This window comes from Octopus bimaculoides, chromosome 5 (assembly GCF_046866305.1).
Source record: "Octopus bimaculoides isolate indiv1 chromosome 5, ASM4686630v1, whole genome shotgun sequence".
Taxonomy (NCBI): domain Eukaryota; kingdom Metazoa; phylum Mollusca; class Cephalopoda; order Octopoda; family Octopodidae; genus Octopus; species Octopus bimaculoides.
Genome location: NC_142932.1, coordinates 23141886 through 23163881, shown reverse-complemented (window position 1 = coordinate 23163881; position 21996 = coordinate 23141886). Strand labels below are relative to the sequence as shown.

The following is a 21996-nucleotide window of genomic DNA, read 5'->3' as shown; positions in this document are numbered from 1 at the left end:
CCTGTTTCATTTGTAGTTCAACATAAAATGTTTTATTACCTATAAATGTGCTTAACTATCTAGAGCTATTTAACATGTATCTCATTTCGCTGTTTATCGTTTACTTTTATCAAAGCTTTGCTCTTAGCAAAAAAACAAATTTCTGAGTGGAATTCTTCAACATAAAATTCAAAACTACCTATTATAAAGAAATACGATTTGAATTTTGTTTCTTAATTCCAAAAAATAGCTAAAAAAAAAAGCCAGTGAAGGTACAGTGCTTCTGTGAATTAGAGGTTGAAGTTTGTCGATGAATGAATTTTGCCAGAAAATCAGATACTCAGACTCCTGTCTGGCAACAATTAAAAACACTATAATAAATAAATGTACCAATTATGACTCCTTATGTTTCTTTACAGAGAAATATAAAAAAAGTAACAAATAATGCTAAGCTACCTATTTATTGTCTTTCCACACATTCCCTACCATTATGAAAATGGGAAATGCTTATACTAAGTTCTGACTGACATAATGGTCAGTGCTATGATGTTTATAATAGGCTGTACCAATGTCATATATTTATTCAGTAACACTGAAGTAAACAACAATACAATGGTTTATTCATAGTGCACTAAGCAAGAAAGGGAATGTAATAAATGATACTCTACCTTACAGCTCTTGGTATTATTTGGTTAAATATTACTAGTAGAGTACTGAAATCAAATACCAGTTATTTGGTATCCTGACTTATAAGTTGTTATGAAACAAACTTAATCCCTTTGATAGCAAGCCACCTGAGACCACCCTTGGTTCCATGATACAAACTTCACAAACTTCTTGTTTAAAGTGATCTAAATTAAAACCTTCCTTCAGAATTTTATGTTAAATTATTTAAGTTCCAAACACCAACTTAATTGTGATAAAATTAATTTACTAAATTCTTCATTATTTTCAAAATTAATTAAAACAAAGTTTAATAGAAATCTGGTAACAATAGGGTTAAAGTTATCATTATGACAAACAAAACTAGTTGGATCTTTCCAATACGAAAGTATAAATGTAAAAATTAAAATCTATAAACTGAAAAAAAATAATAAAATTGTTCCATTTGAAAACAACACATTATTTATCTAACTCATTACTTGCTAAAATTTTAAAGGGTAATTCAAGAAATACACCTACAAATGTTAACCTAACCTAAATGCAAAGACAGTGTCATCAAACAGGTTACCTGCCAGTTACAGATACTGCAGTGGAGGCGCAATGGCCCAGTGGTTAGGGCAGCGGACTCGCGGTCATAGGATCGCGGTTTCGATTCCCAGATCGGGCGCTGTGAGTGTTTATTGAGCAAAAACACCTAAAGCTCCACCAGGCTACGGCAGGGGATGGTGGCGAACCCTGCTGTACTCTTTCACCACAACTTTCTCTCACACTTACTTCCTGTTTCTGCTGTGCCTGTAATTCAAAGGGTCAGCCTTGTCACACTGTGTCATGCTGAATATCCCCGAGAACTACATTAAGGGTACATGTGTCCGTGGAATGCTCAGCCACTTGCACGTTAATTTCACGAGCAGGCTGTTCCATTGATCGAATCAACTGGAACCCTCGACGTCATAAGCAACGGAGTGCCAACAACAGCAACAGATACTGTAAAACTTAATTCTGTTGATAATGAATCTACACAGAATATGATGTAAATGCTATTATACTTTTTATATAGACTACAGGATTAAAAGGAAAATTTAGTTTCTTCTCAAAATATTTCCTCTGGAGTTTATTGATATTCTTATCATGAATCAGTAAAAGAAAAGAAACTTAGTTTGAATTTGAAATATAAGCAATACCTTTTTCCTTTAATAAGCATTCAACTTTAGCTTCACTGCGAAAATTAAATAAAGTGCTTACATCCCAGCTTTTATCTTTCTATAGCAAGAGAAAATGGGATCAATCTTAGTTTCTAATCTTATTAGATCTTCTTCAGAGAAACAATACCCATTTTCTGTTTACAGAGAAATTAATAGCTTCTAGCTGTATATAAATTAGGATACATCTAAACCGGCCAATCTAATTTGTATAACAGTACATGCACTAATATCATGGATTAATTCATTCATAGTGCACTACACAGTCTTTTTGGATAATTTGAAATGTAAGATGTGTGCTTTCTTTTTTAATAAACATAAAACTTGTAATGTAACTCATTTATACTTAGGCTAAAACCATATCATTAATTAATAAAAAGATACACCTCACATTTGAAATTACCCCCAAACTTCTATCTGGTGCACTAGTGCACTATGAATGAATGAAATGACCCTTGTTGTCAGCCATATGCAAATTATAGTAACTAACTTAGCTGGAACCTAGTTTGCATAGACTACAAATAGCAGTATGCTACTCAAGACCCATGAATAGAAGATATGTGTGCTTTCTCTGATAAAGATCTAAGAAGACTAGAAGCTAATCAAATTGATTTCACTTTTCCTTCATCAAGGTTAACTCTATATGTTTATTAAGAATTATTTTAAATTATCTTTTAAAAAAATCTGTGTAGTGCCCTGTGAATACCCTTATTTTTCATTTAAATTGTTTTTACTGATCTCAATGTTAAGGAAACTATCATAAAAAAAAAACCTTTTCATGTCTCTACCTACATATATTAGTTTACACAACTCTGGTTTTATTTCTATAGATCTTCATTGATTAGGGGACAACATCCCTCTGTGTAGGCAGCTGGATACATTTTCATGTACCACCTCCCTCTTCACAAACAATCATGGATTTAAAATCATGATAGAGTAACCCTAACCCTGCTAATCATCAATACCTTGTCCAATAATCCCTATAAAAGGTACTAAGCACTTCCTCTTCTTCTTCAATCCAACAAAATTAAATGTAGTTCACACAATTGTTGAAACTAGAAGCAAAGAGCATTTATAAACACTTGTCATGTAAATGAATTTTTATAGGAAACATGTATTGATTAGTGATATTGCTCTGGAGTTAAACAACTTCACTTGCAACAAACCACACTATATACGTTTAAGTCTAGTAAATCAACCAGCAAATATTCCGTTGATGTTAATGCAACAGTCAAAGTTCATTAGAATTATACTTATTCAGAGAAACACTAATATATATAAAAATGCATGTACTTTTTTTATTCTCTTGCCTATACATTGCATACTTTATCTACATATAATATATAATGTTTTGCTTTTTATATCTAATTTCAGCTTAAACTGCAAACAGCACATTTTAATACGGCATGGCATATTTTTTTTTTTTGTGTGTGTGTTAACTCAGCAAATAAATGTTGGCTGTTTTGTTTGATAGCAATAAGAAATGAAATTAAGTAAAAATAATGAGTAATGACAGTAATTATTTTTTAAAAATTATAATTTCAGTAGTTCATATTCTCAGTAGTGCAAAATTTTAATATACCAGGACAGAGAAACAGAAAATATTCAGAAATATTCAGTGAAACTAGAAAACATTGCTGACCTAAGCAGTCATATCACTAGTATTGAAATAGAGGAAAAAGAAGTTAAACAGAGTGGGTGGAAAAGGAAATAAGGAAAGTGCAACTCTGGTATAAAAGTTTGAAATAGTAAGAGGATGAGAGAAAAAGAGCGAGAGAGAGAGAGAGAGAGAGAGAGGGCAGAGAAAAGAAAAACTGAACAAACACATATACAATATCAACATGGTGCATATAGAGAAAATATTCCTGAATAAACTGAAAGTTTTAAAACGTCATCCCAACAGAGAAACTAGTGGACTCAGCAGAATTGTGAAACAAGAAAATCAAAAGTAAGACAGAAAGTTCTTCCAAATTACTGAAAAGATACTATGTTATAGATTGTTTAAAATTTGTTAACATATTTCTATTGGAATACACTGTCCTTGAATCAGTTCATTTTGAAAAAAAAAACAAGTTTTGTTATTATTAAGTTGGTGCTTCAGGCAGTGAATTGGCAGGAGGAGCATTAGCACACTGGACAAAATGATTAATGGCATTTCTTCCAGCTTTTCATTCTGAGTTCAAATTCTACTGAGATCAACTTTGCCTTTCATCCTTTTGGGGTCAATAAATTAAGTACCAGTGAAACATCGGGGTCAATGTAACCAACTAGTCCCCTTCCCCAAAATTTCAGGCCTTGTACCTTTAGTAGAAAAGATTACTATTGTAGTTGTTCTTGTTGACTAAAAAGAACCTAACAAGCTGTAATCTAATCATTCACTTCTCTACCAACTTTAGTCCCATACTTCTACCTGTCTCAGCAGAATCTCATATTTCCCAAATACATAGTTGCTTAAAACATTTAGCAGAGCATGATATCATAAGAAAACTTCAAAATCTGCAGCTGGCAGAAGCTTCATCAATAAAAATTATTTCATTCATATTTCCCCATTCATCACTTATCAAGTTTCATCTCAAAATTCCTTCTCAGCTTCATCAACACAGACACTAAAAGCAATGGCTACAACTAAGCTAAGATGTAGATTTTAAGCTTCTTGCAGCTTAAAACATCAGATAATTGAAACTTATGAGGATATCAATTTGTTTCTTATCAAGAAGAGATTGTGTGAGATGTAAATATTGTCAAGTACAGTAATCCCTCGACTATCATGGGTGTTACATTTCAATACCTCCACAGAAATAATTAAAATCTAAAAAAATATAAATACCTAACGGCCGCAGAAACCCATGATATACTGAGGATTCTGCGATATAAATTTACATATATTAGCCAGAAAAATCCACAATGTACTGAGTGCGCAATAGGTGAACCGTGATGTACTGAGTGTGCGATAGGTGATCCGCGATATGGCAAGGGATTACTGTAATGTGTCATTTAATTTCATTTTAAAAACTCTAGACAAAATAAGAAACTTAAAAACTAAAAACAAAAAATACAAAGGTTAATGGAAGCCACAGTCAAAGTAACATGAATTAAAGTAAAACATAATAGACAATCAGTGAAGTGAAAGAAATTCAAGAAGATATATATTCATACAGCCAAATGAGAGCCAAGAGACAAACACACAGAAGCAAACAAGAGCCAGGACACACACACACACACACACACACACACACACACACACACACACACACACACAGACAAATGAGAGCCAAGAAAGAGGTACATATATAGAGGCAAATGAGAGCCATGAGAGAGAGAGAAAGAAAGAGAGAGGGACACAAACACAGCAGTAAACAAGAACTAGAAAAGACACATACACACATGTACAGACAATGGGATCTAGGAGACACACACACGCAAATGATAGCACGGAGGCAGGCACACAGACAAATGGGAGCCCAGAGATACACAAACAGGGAAAATGGGAGCCAAGAAATAAGCACAAACAAACTGAAGCCATGAAACAAATACACAGGCAATGGCAGCAAGCAGCCATTATGTAACAAGGTAAGAGGAGTAGAAAACAGATGACAAAAGGGAACAAGACTGGGAACAAAATCTTGATTGAAATTTGACCATTTTGGTACCAACACACCTGAGACTGCCCTTCAGGGATCTAAAACCTTTCCATCAACATTTCATCCTAATTTATGTTTCAAACACCAGCTTCGTTATGATAAAGCTATTATACAAAATTCCTCTTTATTTTCAAAATTAATTGAAACAGTGTATTTCAGTAGAAATATAACAAAAGGGTTATGCACATTTGAGTGAAGTTTATCAAAATAAATAAAAGGCTTGTCTAGATTTATTTTCACAAGGTAAGTAGCAAAGATTTCAATGAAAACATAAATCCTCAATATCGTTTTTTTTTTTCTCCCCCAAGAATGATAGAAAGTTATGGATTTGAATGACAACCTTATGGCATTTTTAAAATATTTATCACAAAAAGAGTACAATGGGAAACAAGGACCTGTCAAAGAAAAAGAAGAGAAGTGAAATTTTAAACAGATACTTCAACAGAAGCTTTCAGAAACACAACACCAGCTAGATAATTCTTCAATATTAAGATAACATTACTGTTACAAAATCTGTCCAACCATTAATCATTCCAGAAGCTTCTTGGTATCAATGACAAGTAATTTATTATTAAGAACCTAACACAAGCAAATTTAATGCATAATAATAATCATAGCAATAACAACAACAACCACCAAAATCAATTTCTAAAACAGACCCAAATTCCTTGAAATCTGCATGTAGCATTATACTGAAAAACTTCTAAATTGGGTACATTAACAGGTTTAATCCTCCACAACTTGCACCAAATCCATTAAGTCTATTAACAAAAAGTAGAACTGACTATTCAGAAAAGTAACTTCACACTTATCTCCAGCTATTAGTGTCATACGTAATATTCATAAAAAATGTACAATAATATATAAATTTTGCATAAACATTATCAAATGTACACACCGTTGAGACCATGCACATATGTGTACACACACACACATACACACAAGAAAAATGGTATTGTTATTTATACTTACTACTTCAGTTCCTAAATCTGAGCATTACTACGAGTAGAATTTTCATAAAGTTTACAATGATTAGATGTTGCTATAACATCAACAAGGTGGGTATGAGAGGTTTTGGTAAAGCCATTTTGATGCAGTCTAGTTGGCATCTCTGATTAGATGCTGACTTATTTGACATCAGACATTTTAATGTTACTCTCATTCCCTCCTGCTCTTTCTCTGTATTTATGTGTGAGCACCAAGTTCTCTTTGTATGTATATGTCTCTTTCACTCTCTCTTCCTTCCCCTTTTTCACTCTATCGATCTATAAGTATATATTTCAGCATACCTGTGTGTATGTGTTTCTTTTCATTACTAAAACAGGTGTGAATGTGCATTCAGCCAAACCAAAATGTCAATACCCAAACAGTCACACCCATTTATTTCATTCCAAGTTTTGGAGTAGTAGGGAAGGATAATTTTACTGTGAACATATTAAATATTTGAAAATTTACTGCTACAAAAAGGACAACACACCAACAGAGGAAAAGTTTGGCCTCAAAGCCGCAACTGCGTATCCCAAATTGACATACATGCCTACATGCATGTATGCATGCATGTCATCACCATTGGCTTAATGTCCACTTTTCCCTACTTACATAGTCAATTTTCTTTGGTTAGATGTCCTTCCTGTTGCCAACCCTTAACTGTTTCCTAGTAAGGTAATCTTTTTCCCTTGGCTAGACATGCTTTCATGGAAGACCAGAAATGAATGATACCATTTGTATGATGGTGACTTCACAACTATAGCATCTGCCAATACAAGGAGACACAAGTGTACACACATGGCATGAAACTGTAATTATTCTTTAGATAATAACTGATGAGAATTGAGCATAACCATGCCATGTGTGTGAATTTTCTGTTTGTCCCTTTGTTGTACTTCTGTTTAATTTTTGAAACTTCTCTCTCTCGACAGACAGACAGACAAACTGATAAGGAAAATAAGACAAGGTAGAAAATGCTAAAATAATTTTATCATGAAGTACATTTTAGTACTGGTTTCCATCTTTTAAACTTTTTCAACTAAGAGTAAAATAAGAAAAACAATTAAACTGGAGAAAAAAAATTATCAAGTGAAATGTTTTGTAGATATTTCCATAGTCTTTAAATAGGTAAATATTTCATAGTCTTCGGATGTCTGTCTCTCTCTCTCTATTCTTTTGTGAATGCCTCATAGGTTGGTAGTAGTAAAGCTGAAGGAATAGTATGGGTACAGAGAATTGATGGTTTAAGCAGGAGCAACCGAGGGAGGAGAATATATATATATATATATATATATATATATATATATATGTTTTGCAAGATTTTTGATGAACAAATAAATAAATAAAAATACAAACGAACACATATTAACAGAGAATATAGGTGATACAGACACTCCCCATACACACATGCACTTACAAAAGACACAGACACATTGAAGGACACGCATGCGTAGACACATACAATAGGAATACAAAATACAAAATGGCTGATAGTTAGCAAGGTGAGACACACATAAGAAAGAAAGAAACAAAGGACCACTGATGAGGTCACAGAAGTGTGACGAAAGAACTCTGGCCGAAATAAGATTAAGATTAATGTAATATAAAGCTGAAGCAAATTAACACCAAATATACGGTGCGTGTATTTTTATTGGCTAAACTGGCAATATGACCATCCCCAAGTACAACAACATATATATATATATATATATATATATATATATATATATATATACATACATACATACACACACGATAGGCTTCTTTCAGTTTCTATCTACCAGATCTTAACCATGTAGTTTGGAAACAAACTTCTTAACCATACAGCCATGTTTGTACCATTATACATATAGAACAGATTCAAAACTATTTTTAAAAAAGGTTGCATTTAGACATACACTAATTAATACAACTGGCTTTCACTCAGGTATATACCAGTTCAATTATCATTAATTTTCAGTTTAATAGTTGTTTACAAAAGAATGTTACTTGAGTAATACTGAACTTTTCATATCTACTTCATTCTATAAAACAGTTAGGGTGTACAGGAATTTAATGGTAGTTAATGACCGTCAACTACGGCTACATACAGGTCAACTATGCATGAATAAATACAGTTTCAACCATTTGCACTAAAGAAATTAGCTTCTGCAAAATCCATGAAAGTTAAGGTTACTATTTCAGTAGTCTGCTGTTTGGGAATTTTAGCAGATGTCATCAGTGAAACAATTGACTGACACAATTTTTAGTATTAAAATGTAATCATTAGATAGGTGACAATAAGACATATTCAGAACAATAAATAAAACAAAGGTTGACTTCCATTATGTATGCATGTGAAACTTTTCTTTTTCTTTTTAACATTAAGATTTAGGAATCTGATTGTTTGATAGATAAGAAATGATTAAAGAGGAAAATATTATGTATTTACCTGCATGATAATTAAAATATTTTAGTGGGTGGTTTAATACTAAATTCACATTGTTAGTGGACTGATGAATATATTGCACGACTACACCATTACCTGGATCTTGAAATTCTTTAAAAGAGTCTACTCTGTTGCAAGGACTTGGACCAGGCCTTCAGATTGAGAATAACTTCCTCTTAGCAGTCATGGAGGGCATGGAAAGATTCATGGGTGCACCCTTCACTCTGCTGACTAAGACATTAAAAAAAAACAAAAAAACAACCAGATACTAAATTCTAAATCATCATCATCACTGTAATCATGATCCCACACATACAAATTTCCATGATGGCATCAGATAAACAGACAAAGTAACCTAAACAAGAAAGATGGCGTTAATAGCAGTATACCAAAAAGAATAATAATACAGTTATTTTGATTAATTTACTGAATATGACACCAAAAAACTTTCATGTATTGAAACAAAGGAGAAATGTTGCTGTTTCCAACTTCAATCACACCTGATTTGATATCAACTGTAAGCCTTGTCCAACATATGTGAACATATGTGAATGCTCAACACACTATACCTTTTTAGCAGGAAACCACTATAAAGTAAATATTAACTTGCCATAAACTGAACTGCTCACTGAAGGTATCTGACATACACTGCCGTAATTCTCTATTTCAACAAACAAGCAAACTCTAGAAGACCAAGAAAAACACACAAATACATATGTTACACATTGTTTGTTGTTGACAGGGAAGTGACAAAAAATCTTTTATTTCTTACTAATCTAAGTATAGAGTATAGGAAATAAATATGATAGTGATAAATTCCATGGGAAATTAAACATACTGACAAGCAGATCAAAGAAAAACAAGGTCATTAACCATATTGCAAACGATAGCTAAGTCACAGCTTTACAGTAGTGCACATGTCAAGCCGCTACCAATGATCCTTTACAGATCTTTTTTAACAGGAAAAAAGTAGTCGATTTAACACAAATCAGTATATCATGTTTACTTCATACATCTCAACAGCATAAATGCCAACACTGATCTCTTCAGACTATTGAAAATAAGATTTTAAGATACTAAATCCTTTCTCACATTTCCCTCTACCCTTGTCACCATGACAAAAACCTTGAATTTGTTTCAAAGTTGAAGCAAATGAACCACTTTTTTGTGGCCGTTGCCAGTACCGCCTGACTGGCATTCGTGCCAGTGGCACGTAAAAGCACCCACTACACTCTCTGAGTGGTTGGCGTTAGGAAGGACATCCAGCTGTAGAAACTCTACCAAATCAGATTGGAGCCTGGTATAGCCATCTGGTTTCACCAGTCCTCAGTCAAATCATCCAACCCATGCTAGCATGGAAAGCGGACGTTAAACGATGATGATGATGATGAAGAGTACCCTTTGAAATGTCATAGATTCTATCCTCCACCAAGCCCAATCCATCACGCATATTTCCACACCTTCACCACACATTTGCTTGACCAATGTCTGGATTCCCTTATCCCTCACACTTCACCTTACAACTTAACAGCTTCAGTACAGCATCCTTTGCAAATTGCACTTTCTGCTTATCAAACACCCACAACCACTCCTATCTTTCCTTGAGTTTTCATTTCCATCCTTCAAAAGGGGTAAAAGTCTATACAGCCTTCTAGAAAGTAACAGTATCCACTCCCCCAACTAATCATACCCAGCCCAGCACTTCCATGTGTTGCCAAAATCAATGCCTTATTTGTCCCTTCATTTCTCATAGATTTCCATACATATCCTCTAATTAGAGGAAAAATACACCTCACATTTCTGCCTATAAAGATGGGTCAACCAGCCTTGAAATATATCAGGATAAAACTCATTTATTTTCTGAGTGCAGAGAGAACAAAATGTATTAACAGTTGCTCTCTTCCTCTCTCAAGCAGGAGAGCATTATAAATTATAGTCTAATTACTGTGGACTAAATTCATCTTAGATTTTCTGATACATATTATCTATGCATAAAATATTAATTTTTTAATAACACCACAAATTAGTCAGCTACTTCAGCTTCGTCCTGATTTATACTTGATTTAAATAGTGACTGTTATCAAATTCTCTTCATAAGTAGAAGGATGAAATGCACTTATCCTCTAAAGAATGGCCAACCAGCCTTGAAACATATCAGGACCATCTTTACTTTTTTGTGTGCAAAGACAATAAGAAGTATTTACATTTGATTACTTTCTATAGCATGGCTGTTATAAACTGCAGGCAAACAAGATTAAATTTAACTAAGATTTTCTAATACACATTGTGATTTCAATATCTATACATCTCTCTCTCTCTCTCTCTCTCTCTACACACATATATACATGTAGAGAAAGAAAGAGAGAAAGGAGTGGAGGTAGGGTGCTGTAGTTTGCTTGAAGCATTACAGAACATGTAGAAAGTCAATGTGTTACAGAAGGATATAGCAATGCAGAGTGAATGTTGAATATCAGTAATCATAATTACAAAGATATTGAAATGTTGCATTAGAAATATTTACTTGGTCCTGATGTTTTGAGTAAAATACCCCTTTACAAAGGCATTAAGTGAACAGAAACCTAGACTGGTAAGAGTTCTACAGGCCTGTAAGGCAATTTACCTAGAATGTCACTCTAATGTAAAACCTACAATTTGCTGGTCACTACAACCACCTTAGCTTGCTGAGCCACTATGGTCAAACCTCCAAGTCAAAAGAGTGCCATCTATCAATCAAACAGTGAACAAAAGGATGAAAAAAAATAGACACCCATTAGGTTGGTATGCTGATGAATTGTCATGACAACCTAATGGACTTGTAATTTATCTCTTTCTCTTGTTCTCTAAATGATTACATAAAGGTGTATTTTACTCAAAACATCAGAACCGAACAAGTATTTCTAAGATAAAACTGCAATATCTTTGTTGATGGCGTTATTGATATTTAATGTTCGATCTGCATTGCTACAGCCTTCTATAACACACCGATTTATATACATATACACACATACACATTAGCTTGCATTACATATAAGCTACAATGACATGAATAACTTTGTACATTTTCCCAGCTAGATTGGTTGTTTTCCAACCAGTTCATCAATATGAATGATAACAATCTCTTTGTGAATCACTGATTAGAAACCTGCTTTAAACAATCAGCAACCCTCAACAGCTAATAACAATTACTAACATTTACAAACAATATTTTTTATGTAAAACATTGACCTAAAGTCTATAGAATTTTATTTATTTTTTTCTACTTATAAGTAGCTTTTTATTAAAAAAGGTAATGTATGACAAGGTAGCATTGTATATACATATATGCAAACATAAATGTGCATTTTAAAAAAATATCAGGAATAACAGAGCAGTTTTCTGAGCAATTTTGCATACGAAGTTACCTGATAGATGTTCAACAGAATATTCAACAACCTAACCACCTAAAAGTTTTAGTCACCTATTTTTAAAATACTCTAATTATTTTCTTTAGCTAATGGACAAATGCAATATGACAGCCAAATAGCATTTAGCAGAGAATCTTAATTTTGAAACTACCAAATTAAAGATTAAGAATCTCAATAAATTGTAGTTTGTAATTACATTGATTTCTAATCAAACTCACTGTAAAAGTAATCCTATCAAGCAGCTCAGACCTAACACACATTTTTGCAGTTGTTTTTTTTCCTTTTTTTTAACCTGTTTTTCTATCAAATGAATTGCACTTCAATTCATATCTACTAATATTCAATATATTTTAAGTTTAATTATTAAAATTTTTTTTTTTTTTAATCAAGCAGTATGTATGTTTGTGGGTGTCTGCATGCATGAATGCTTTCATCAGATATTACCTACAGAAACACTGCCAAGAACAATAAATAACCAAATAAATCAATTTTAAAAATTAAAAATAACAGGTTGAAAGTAATTCTAATACTCTCATTAATAAAACTGTAAATACTAGTATCTAAACTTATTAATTTACAATTGTTTTTTTTTTTTTTTAATATTTTTCCATATTAATTTCCATGCTAATAATATGAGAAGTTTATTTAACTTTTTTTTGTTCCCATATGTCTGTTGAAATACACTGCCTTTCTTTCAAATTAATTTTTAAAATAATGATGAGTTTAGTAAAATAATTTTATCATTATGAAACAGGTGTTTGGAACATAAATTAATGTGGAATTTTAATGAAAGATTTTAATTTAGATCATTTTAAACAGGAAGTTTGTGTTTAGAACAAGATGTGGCCTTAGATGGGTTGGTAACAAAAGGGTTAATACTGTCATATTAAACACGCCAGTTATTTTTCTAGGTTATCATTATGAATACCATACATGTCAGTGTATATATGATGGAATCTTAACCTTAAAAAAGAAAAGAAACACAAGAGATCATCTTACACATAAGTATAAAATCTGAACCTAAACATCATGTGATTTAGTGGATCCCAACACCAATAGTCTTAATTCTCAATATTTTCTATTGAAACTTAGAAGTAGGTTTGTGAAACTAGAATAGTAATACAGTTTGAAATAAGAATAATAAAAATGTTGTACAAGTCTATTAAACATAGCTTAAGATAACAGCACAGCAGCCTTAAGCTGACATACACCTGTTGGGTACATTTGACATATATTATGGTAAGTAGCTAACATTCTTACCATTATTTAAAATGGACTGCCTAAATTTTGCTAACCAAGACTACTGTCACTTAGAAGTGTACTAAACAGCATCAGTCCACAGTTTTAATAACTATTATAGATAACAATTGTTGATTTTGCTTCAGTGTATACTAAAACATACCTAAAAAAAAAACTCGTTAGTATCTATCTTGGGAAAACTTCTCAAACACTGAACCAAAACCAACACTTATTGTGAAATACTGTTAGATAGTTTATACAGCAAGTATAGCTCGAAACTACATTTTAAATAGAATTTCAGTAAGTATTCTTTCATACATAGTCACCTTATACACTGGCATTTATGATCTAGTGAGTACCACTTCAAGTTTTAACTCTGTAAAGCTCAAGTTGTTCACAAAATTCATATTTGTCTTTGGTCATTTGAGGAATTTCCTTATATATATATTTCTCTAATTAACAATCATTTATCTAAAAGATACCTTTTGGTCTCCATTTCTTCAAAACATTCATTCAGCACATACTGATTCTTTTGCTTCTTAAAAAAATATGTTTGTCATATATGGTATTAATACAGAGTCCAAAAGCATTTTCCCTTTCTCCCCTGAAATATATCAACTTTATCTTTATAGCAGTATATATATATATATATATATATATATATATATATATATATATATAAATCTCATGCCAGTATATCTACACATTCATCTCTCTCTCTCTCTCTGTATGCACTATGTTTGACAATTATAATCACAAATGGTGATTTAACACTGTACGGGAGGCCATTAGAAAACGACCAAATTGATAGGAAAAAGGAAACTGGACTTGTGTGAACATCATTTTCAAAAACATCTAACAAGCATGACAAAAATCTCCATAGAAACTGTTTTTCTTTTAAGTGGAAAAGAAAAAAAATCACTTCAAAGGTAGCTATTTTTATAATTTAGTTTTGGTTATCTAAAGAAGACAAAGTCTTCTATCATTTTAATAACTAAATTCCAGGATGTTAAAAGTTTCCAGAAAGATGAAGTTTTTAAAATTTAACTCGATATAATATGAAAATAATTTGTGATCACAAAATTAGATTGAAAATTATGAAATACAGATATAGGCTGGGCTGCAGCTATGATTTGAGGTTCAGTAATCATCAACATTATCACCTGGGCCATCTTAACAGTATTATAAGCCCTTGGGAAAATCAGAGCACTGGACTTTATAGTATTTGTTTATTGATAAGCCACAACATAGATCAAAATTGGGTCCCTACACACATGAAGCTCCCAGGCAAATCAGTGCACTGGGCCTTATAGTATTTATTTATTTATTTATTGACAACAAGCGAAAACATACAGAGATAAGAACTGGGCCTCCAGACTTGTGAGGCCTCTGGGCAACTAGCCAAAGTGCCCATGCCTTAAGATAACAATACATGTCAGAGCAAGTGTCTCCTACTTATATAGCCTTCAAAGAGAATTTATTGATACAATTGTATTGCATAATGTGTGGAGGCATGCAATGCCCCAATGGTTAGGGCAGTGGACTCGTGGTCAAAGGATTGCGGTTTCAATTCCCAGACCAGGCATTTTGAGTGTTTATTCAATAAGCATCAGCCAGTGTCAATGGTGGTTCCAGAAATTCCAAGCAGGAAACTACAGCCTAGGAGATGAGCTTTGTCCTGGAAGATCTGTAGAGCTCAACGATGATGTCCTGCAAGCCCTGGTGGAACAAAATCCCATCATAACTGTTGAGGAACTAGCAGAGAAGCTTGGATTTGGTTATTCAACCATTCACTGACACCTGCATGCCATCAGAAAAGTCAGCAAATTGGGTCAATGGGTTCCTCACAAACTTTCCAAGTCTAATCATGTGCAGAGAGTGAATGTTTGCTCTTCTTTGCTGTTACATTTCATAAATGAACCTTTTTTGGACCAAAGAGTGACTGGTGATGAGAAATGGGTTCTCTATAAAAATGTTAAACACCAAAGAGAGTCGGTAGGGAAAGAAGAAACACCAGCACCCCGGGCTAAAGGGCTTCAACCACACAAGGTATTGTTATCTGTTTGGTGGGATATGAAAGGTTTAGTCCACTTTGAACTTTTAAACTCAAACCAAAAGATAACAAAGGAGATCTGCTACGAGCAGCTTGAGCCGTTTAAGTCAGCACTAGAAGAAAAATGACCATCTTTGCTTTCAAGACGAAAGGTGTTCTTCCATCAGGATAATTCTCAACCACATAGAGCGAGGATGATATTCCAAAGGCTGGAGCAGTTTGAATGGAAAATGATGCCCCACCCACCATATTTGGCAGACAGTGCTCCATCTGATTATCATTTATTCTGCAGTTATCAAAATCATTTGGACAGAAAAAATATGAATTCTACAGAAGAGGTCAGAACAGTACTGGAGGAGTATGTTTTGTCACAGACAAGTGAATTTTAGAAGAGGGGCCTTACAAGTCTACCAGATAGATGTAAGAGCATTGTAGAAAATGAAGGAGAGTATATTTTAGATTAAAAAAGAACTTTATCTTAATTTTGAAAAATAAAAGAAGTATTAAAAAAAAACTGCATTATTTATGGGATGACCCAAGATATATATATATATATATATATATATATATATATATATATATATATATATAATGCTTTGCTTAAGCTAAACAGTGTTAAATTTACATTCCTTAGATATTTTATGACTGTTGGTCACTAAGCTTTTACAAAGTTAATGGAATAACAAATCCCTTACTTGAAAAATAGGTAAGGGTTTGCAACAGTAAAAGTACCCGGCTATAAGATCCTGCTTCAAATATGTCCCCATCAAACTCATGTAAACATGGAAAAACCGCATTAAAAATAAAATCAAATGAACAAAAATAAAACAAAACTAATTATTGTTTTGCCTTTTAAAAAAATGGGTTGTAAAAATAGCTTACTTTACAAAATTCATCAATTAATAAGACATCTTCCTTTTTATAAAACTCATTTATTAAAATTGGTATTTAGCAGGTGATGAAATGAAATGTTTTAAACTGTATCCATAGCACACACACAAACACAAACATGCACAATCTTGCTAGAATAGGTCAGTGACAAGAATTTAGGTCACTATATACCATTGGTTACATTGGAGAAAGGTTTAACAAGTACAACTATCCTTACTAGTTGTTGGCTTTTAAAATGGTATTTTGTTCAAACTCTGAAAGGGTCAACAGTACCACCAACAGATCATTGTCAAGGAAAACAGAAAAAAAATTGTATTTTCAGCTATTATAAATGAAATCTTGAGAAAAGCTAATAGCTACAACATTTTGTTCATAACATTTCATCTACAAAAAATATACACATACCAAATTGTGCATGCATCTAATCACACCCACACATGAAACATGAAAGGAAGTGACATCCAAGATGATTAGTCAAAGAGGAATTAACTGTGTAGAAAATATTAATTTAATCACAGCCACTTTTTAAACTTGTTGCAACCCATAACAGAGAGAGTGGGGAGCAAGAGAGAGGGGATTATAAGGAAATACTCCTCTAAACTGCACTGTCTTTCTATTTGAATGAGTACCAGGAAGTACAGAAGTTAAAAAGATTTATCAATATAATTATCATTGTCATCATTCTTTTCCCATACTGGCATGGGTTGGATGTTTTGGCAAGATCCAGCAAGGGCTGTATTGAGCTCTGATGTCAGCTTTGGCATGGCTTTTATGACCAGATGCCATTTGTAACACCAACCACTTTACAGTGTGTGTGGTGGTGTTTTTTTTTTTTATATTTTGTTGGGGCTTTTTCCACTGGCATTAGTGAGGTTGCCTAGTAACTTGCAAAACAGGAAAAACTAAGCTGAGGTGGGGGAGAATATATTCATATTTACATTATGACATTTAGTTTTTTATGCTTTAAATAAATCTATCTTGCAAATGAGAGACTGTGTACAGCCTTCAAATACAAAATCAAATTAACTGTAAGCACATGCATACACTCAGCTGACCAGGAAATCAAGCATGCAAAGAATGCTGGACTCCTTCTGCCTAAGAAAGAAGCTACCATTTCAAACTTTTCACTTTGCTGGACAAACCTTTTAACAGAGTGATAATAAAACAGTTGACCACCTCTACCAACCAGTATTAGCAGAGCACTTGACCTTTCAAATCAATGCATTCCAATGAACCTGCATCTTCATCTCACCACTGTGGCTGTCCCAGCACATCCCTAACCCAATGGCTGAAACTGGAACAAGTTTTTTGACCAATAACAATATTACCAGTTTTTAGACTAAAACTATCACCTTTAAAAGATGATATACTTTTCTTAATTTATATCTACACAAAGTTTCAATTATTTGGTCTCTGATTATAATCAAATGTCTTAATTACTAGAATAGTAATGCTCAAAGTATTAAACTAGTTTTGTTCTTAAATATATCATCATCATCATCAATTATACATACACTTTTCATGCTTGAATATGTCACACAATTTGAGGTGGATTTTCTAAGGCTGAATGCTCTTCCTGCTGCAGTGAACTAGTTTTCAAGTAAAATAATATTTCCTCAAAGTTAGACATGTTTACACAAAAAATTGAAAATGAAGGATATTACTTGAATGATAGTGACAAGGAAATACAAGCACACACACACACACACACACAATGGGCTTCTGTCAGTTTACATCTGCCAAATCCAGGACCAGGGATTATAACAGCAGACACTTATGAACTCAAAACCATGTGGTTGAGAAGCAACCTCCTTAACCACGCAGTCATTCATACACTACATAGTACTGAAATAATAACTGAGAAATTTACTTTAAGATGGTTAGGTACCAGCTGTTAATATAGCTGGACTTTATTTGGTAATGGTATAGGCTACTGCTTCTATTTTCTTGTTAGTGCTGTCAGCTTCTCATGATAAATGTTCAACACCATAGGCTGTATGTATTAGAGATATAAAGTTAACAGTAATAGCTCAGCTTGGCTATAGGCTCATATAAAGAGTACTTACAATGCTAACACATAATTTACTGGCAATAATTAGATGCTAGCTTGTAGTTTTATTACTTTTATAGCTGCCTGGGGTAGACATTTAACTCTCTTAGATATAAATTCACACAACAATAGCTGGCATTATCCCTTATAACATCTCCCTTATAACATCTCAACTGTATCAGTGTCAATGATTAGATGAACATTGGAAAGTATAGCAATATGACACCAAAACATCAACAATAAGAGACGTAGAAATGACAAAAATGAATAAACCAAGTGCAATGCTGGAAATTTGAAAAGATAAACTACAGAGTCATGAAAGATGTTATGCATTAAGGAGTGCAGCTGCAGTATATGTTCAACCAATGCAATAGTATGAATGCAAGACAATGTTCTGGAACAAAGCAAGAAGTATTAGTCAGTGAGTAATATTTTTCACCCCCTCATTGCATGCTTTCTTGTCTAGTTAGCTTTTTGGTATTCTTTGCATTAAATATGTAAACACAAACTTAATTATTTCCTCTTGCAGATGGCATCTAATATTAAACTGTTCTCTGAACATTTCTATTTTTGTATGCCAACCTTATGCATTGACTTAATGATTCTCTCATCACCACTTCAGCATATACAATGAAGTCTATGCTTCACAGAGGAGGTCTAATGAGAGTCAAACATCTCCAGAGTTGTCTCCCATACTTGTCAAACATTTCAATATTAGTCACTGACTGATACTCCTTGTTTTCCTCTCAAGCATAATTTGTTTCTAATTAGCTATTTAATGACATCATTAATGTGTGTACTATTTTCTAGAGATCTATTTCATGGCATTATATAAACACTAACTTAACTATAAATCATGATTCTCTCTCTTTCTCTCCCTCTTTATTTTTTTGTTACATACATACATACATACATACATACATACATGTCACGTAAGCAATAATTAATGCAATCCAGATTGAAACAACACTGATAACTAGCTAAACTAATCTATATTGAATATTAATACTATTTGCGGTAATATCTATTTTATTAATAAATTTATTGATTCCTTGTAATATATAAATGTGAATACTCCACACACACACACTCACCTATACCTCTTACAAATTACTTCAACAGTGGCAATGTGCATGACCTATTTGATCAGAGGTATTCATTAGCAGCTGCCCAGCTCCTTTGGGGAAGGGGATAGAAATAAAGGTATTTATTGTAACGCTAACTTTTCAAGTAATACACAGCTACAATTTAAGAATCAAACCCAGGTTTCAGTCCACCAAGAGCTTATTACCTTTACGCGCAGTATTAACTATAGTTAAATGTTTATTAATTAACATGGTGGAAATGTACGTTTCATTTTCTAGCTAAGACGTGGCAAAAGCTAAAAGTAACAGATGTGTGTTGAGATGGTCTTATACCAACCGATAGGCTGTTAACACACGTTGTATAACAGCTGCCATCACAAACAAACTATAAATTTGGCGGTTGATAGCTGGCGTGTCAAAGACAGTTAAACCCATTAGTTAGTAATTGAAAGAACAGTACTGAAACTATATTATTGTTGTGTAACAAATACAAAGGCTGAACAACGCAATCAATGCATTTTTACATTTAAAAGCGTTTGTGTAGATCCGTCTATCTATCCACACATACATATAAACAATGAAAACTATTTTTCTCCAATCCTACCTAAACCTGATTTTTTTTTGTTTTTTGTTTTTTTAAGTAATAGAGATTTCCCAAAGGCTTTAGATTTATAGTGAAGAAATAGGACGCTGTGACGTTCAACCTTCCCCCAAGAGTCCTTGTATTGATTTTGTCGAGTTTCAAAAGATCGAAAAGCTTAACTGCCCTCGACACGAATTAAAAAATAGTGATTTCTTTAAAAAAAAAAAGAAAAAGAAAAAAAAAAGGTAAACAAATCGGTGGGGTAAAATGGATATTTCAATGTTTACACCTTTCTCAATGATTATTCAAATAAAATTGCTGCAACCAGGTTCGGAAATAAGCTACCGAATCGATTCGACAATAACAATCACCTGCTAGATATATAAATATATTTTTAATGGCTAAGGCTATAATTATAAAACCAGATACGTGTCTACGTATGCAGGGAATACACTACAACACTTCACACCTACAACTGAAAACGTAAGTGTTTGATCGGAGATAGCGGGCTTACTCGACGTAAGTTTTTGACTGGATTATAAATCAGTAAATATCGATACCTTCAATTAAAATAAGAACATTTAATTGATCAATTAAAGAATTTATTCGAAAGATTTCGTACCGAGGTGAAAATTTAGCCACGATGCAACAGTACAAACAAAATAGGATATATTAAGGAATTATATTAAAATAAACTGAACCAAATCATTCATTGGAACTGGTAGAGCTGCGAGCAAAATGCGTTGCTGTATGTCGATACGTTCTGAGTTCAAATCGCGCCGAGGGTGGTTTTGCTTTTCACTCTTTCTGTATTGATAAAGTGCCCATACAAGTGCCAGTCATATACGGTGTGGATTGAACTAATCACTTCCTCCCTATACATGTCATTTTAAGCCGAATTTTAAAACCGTAATTATTTTGATCGGAAGGCTGTAAGGTGACGAACTGGCAGAATCGTTAGCATTCCGGATAAAATGCTTAGCGGCATTTCATCCATCTTTACGTTGTGAGTTCGAAGACCGCTGATGTCGACTTTGCCTGACATCCTTTCGAAGTCGATAAAATTAAGTACTAGTTGAGTGCTGGGGGCGATGTAATCGACTAGTCTCCTCCCCCAAAATTTCAGGCCTTGTGCCTATAATAGAAAGGATTATTGGACGGTAGAGTTGATTGACCTTACCTAGTGTGCGCGTTGCTGGTTCTTATTTTGATCTAAAGAGATATTAACTCAAAACGCGGCAGTATATATACCTGAGCCCGCTAATACCTGCGCTATCTTCAACAAAAATACGAGAAGTCCGGTTTGATTGAATGAAAGAAAAAAAAACACGCTCGAGAAATTACAATTGTTTGCTACTTTAGAAAAAAAATAGAATCCGAATAAACTGGTGGTTGTTTGCAGTCGAGTAAAAACAAAAAGGCGGCGGAGGGGTGGAGAGAAATAGTTACAAACATTTGTAATACTGAATAAGTTCTTCAATCTCAAGGAGGACCTGCAACCTATAATTACATCGTGAGTGTTACAATGAAAAATGTAGATTATGCGCTGAAGATGTAGAGAAGCAAAACACGTCGGGTGACATGTTGCATATTCAGGTAGGCTGAACTTACGCTACTCCTAGACATATTGCCTACACATTCTGTACCGTTTAGTTTGCTTCAGCAAAAATGACCAACACACTACATACATACACACACACACACACACACACATTCATACGTTCAGATATAGAGACACTGACATATATAGAAGAGAGACAGAGAGTTCCTTTGTATGTAGTCGTTTGTTCAGTT

General features: G+C 33.3%; 2 protein-coding genes across 12 annotated transcripts in view; one reads left to right on the top strand and one right to left on the bottom strand.

Moving 5' to 3' along the window:
- The window catches only part of LOC106881312 (arfaptin-2), an 88438-nt gene that overhangs the window by 62265 nt on the left and 4177 nt on the right, over window positions 1-21996 (bottom strand). The window contains exon 1 of one of the 11 annotated variants that reach the window (XM_089351807.1): window positions 8994-9123. The exons of the other annotated variants lie outside the window; for them this stretch is intronic. The gene's annotated coding sequence lies outside the window, so the exon portion shown is untranslated. Of the gene's footprint in view, window positions 1-8993; window positions 9124-21996 lie in introns of those variants that run through there. 11 annotated transcript variants of the gene reach the window in all.
- Window positions 21447-21996, top strand: part of LOC106881313 (mitochondrial import inner membrane translocase subunit Tim9-like) — a 13719-nt gene continuing 13169 nt past the window's right edge. The window contains exon 1 of the mRNA XM_089351815.1: window positions 21447-21798. Within this exon, the coding sequence (XP_089207941.1) occupies window positions 21784-21798 (15 nt within the window). The 5' untranslated portion in view covers window positions 21447-21783. The remainder of the gene's footprint in view (window positions 21799-21996) is intronic.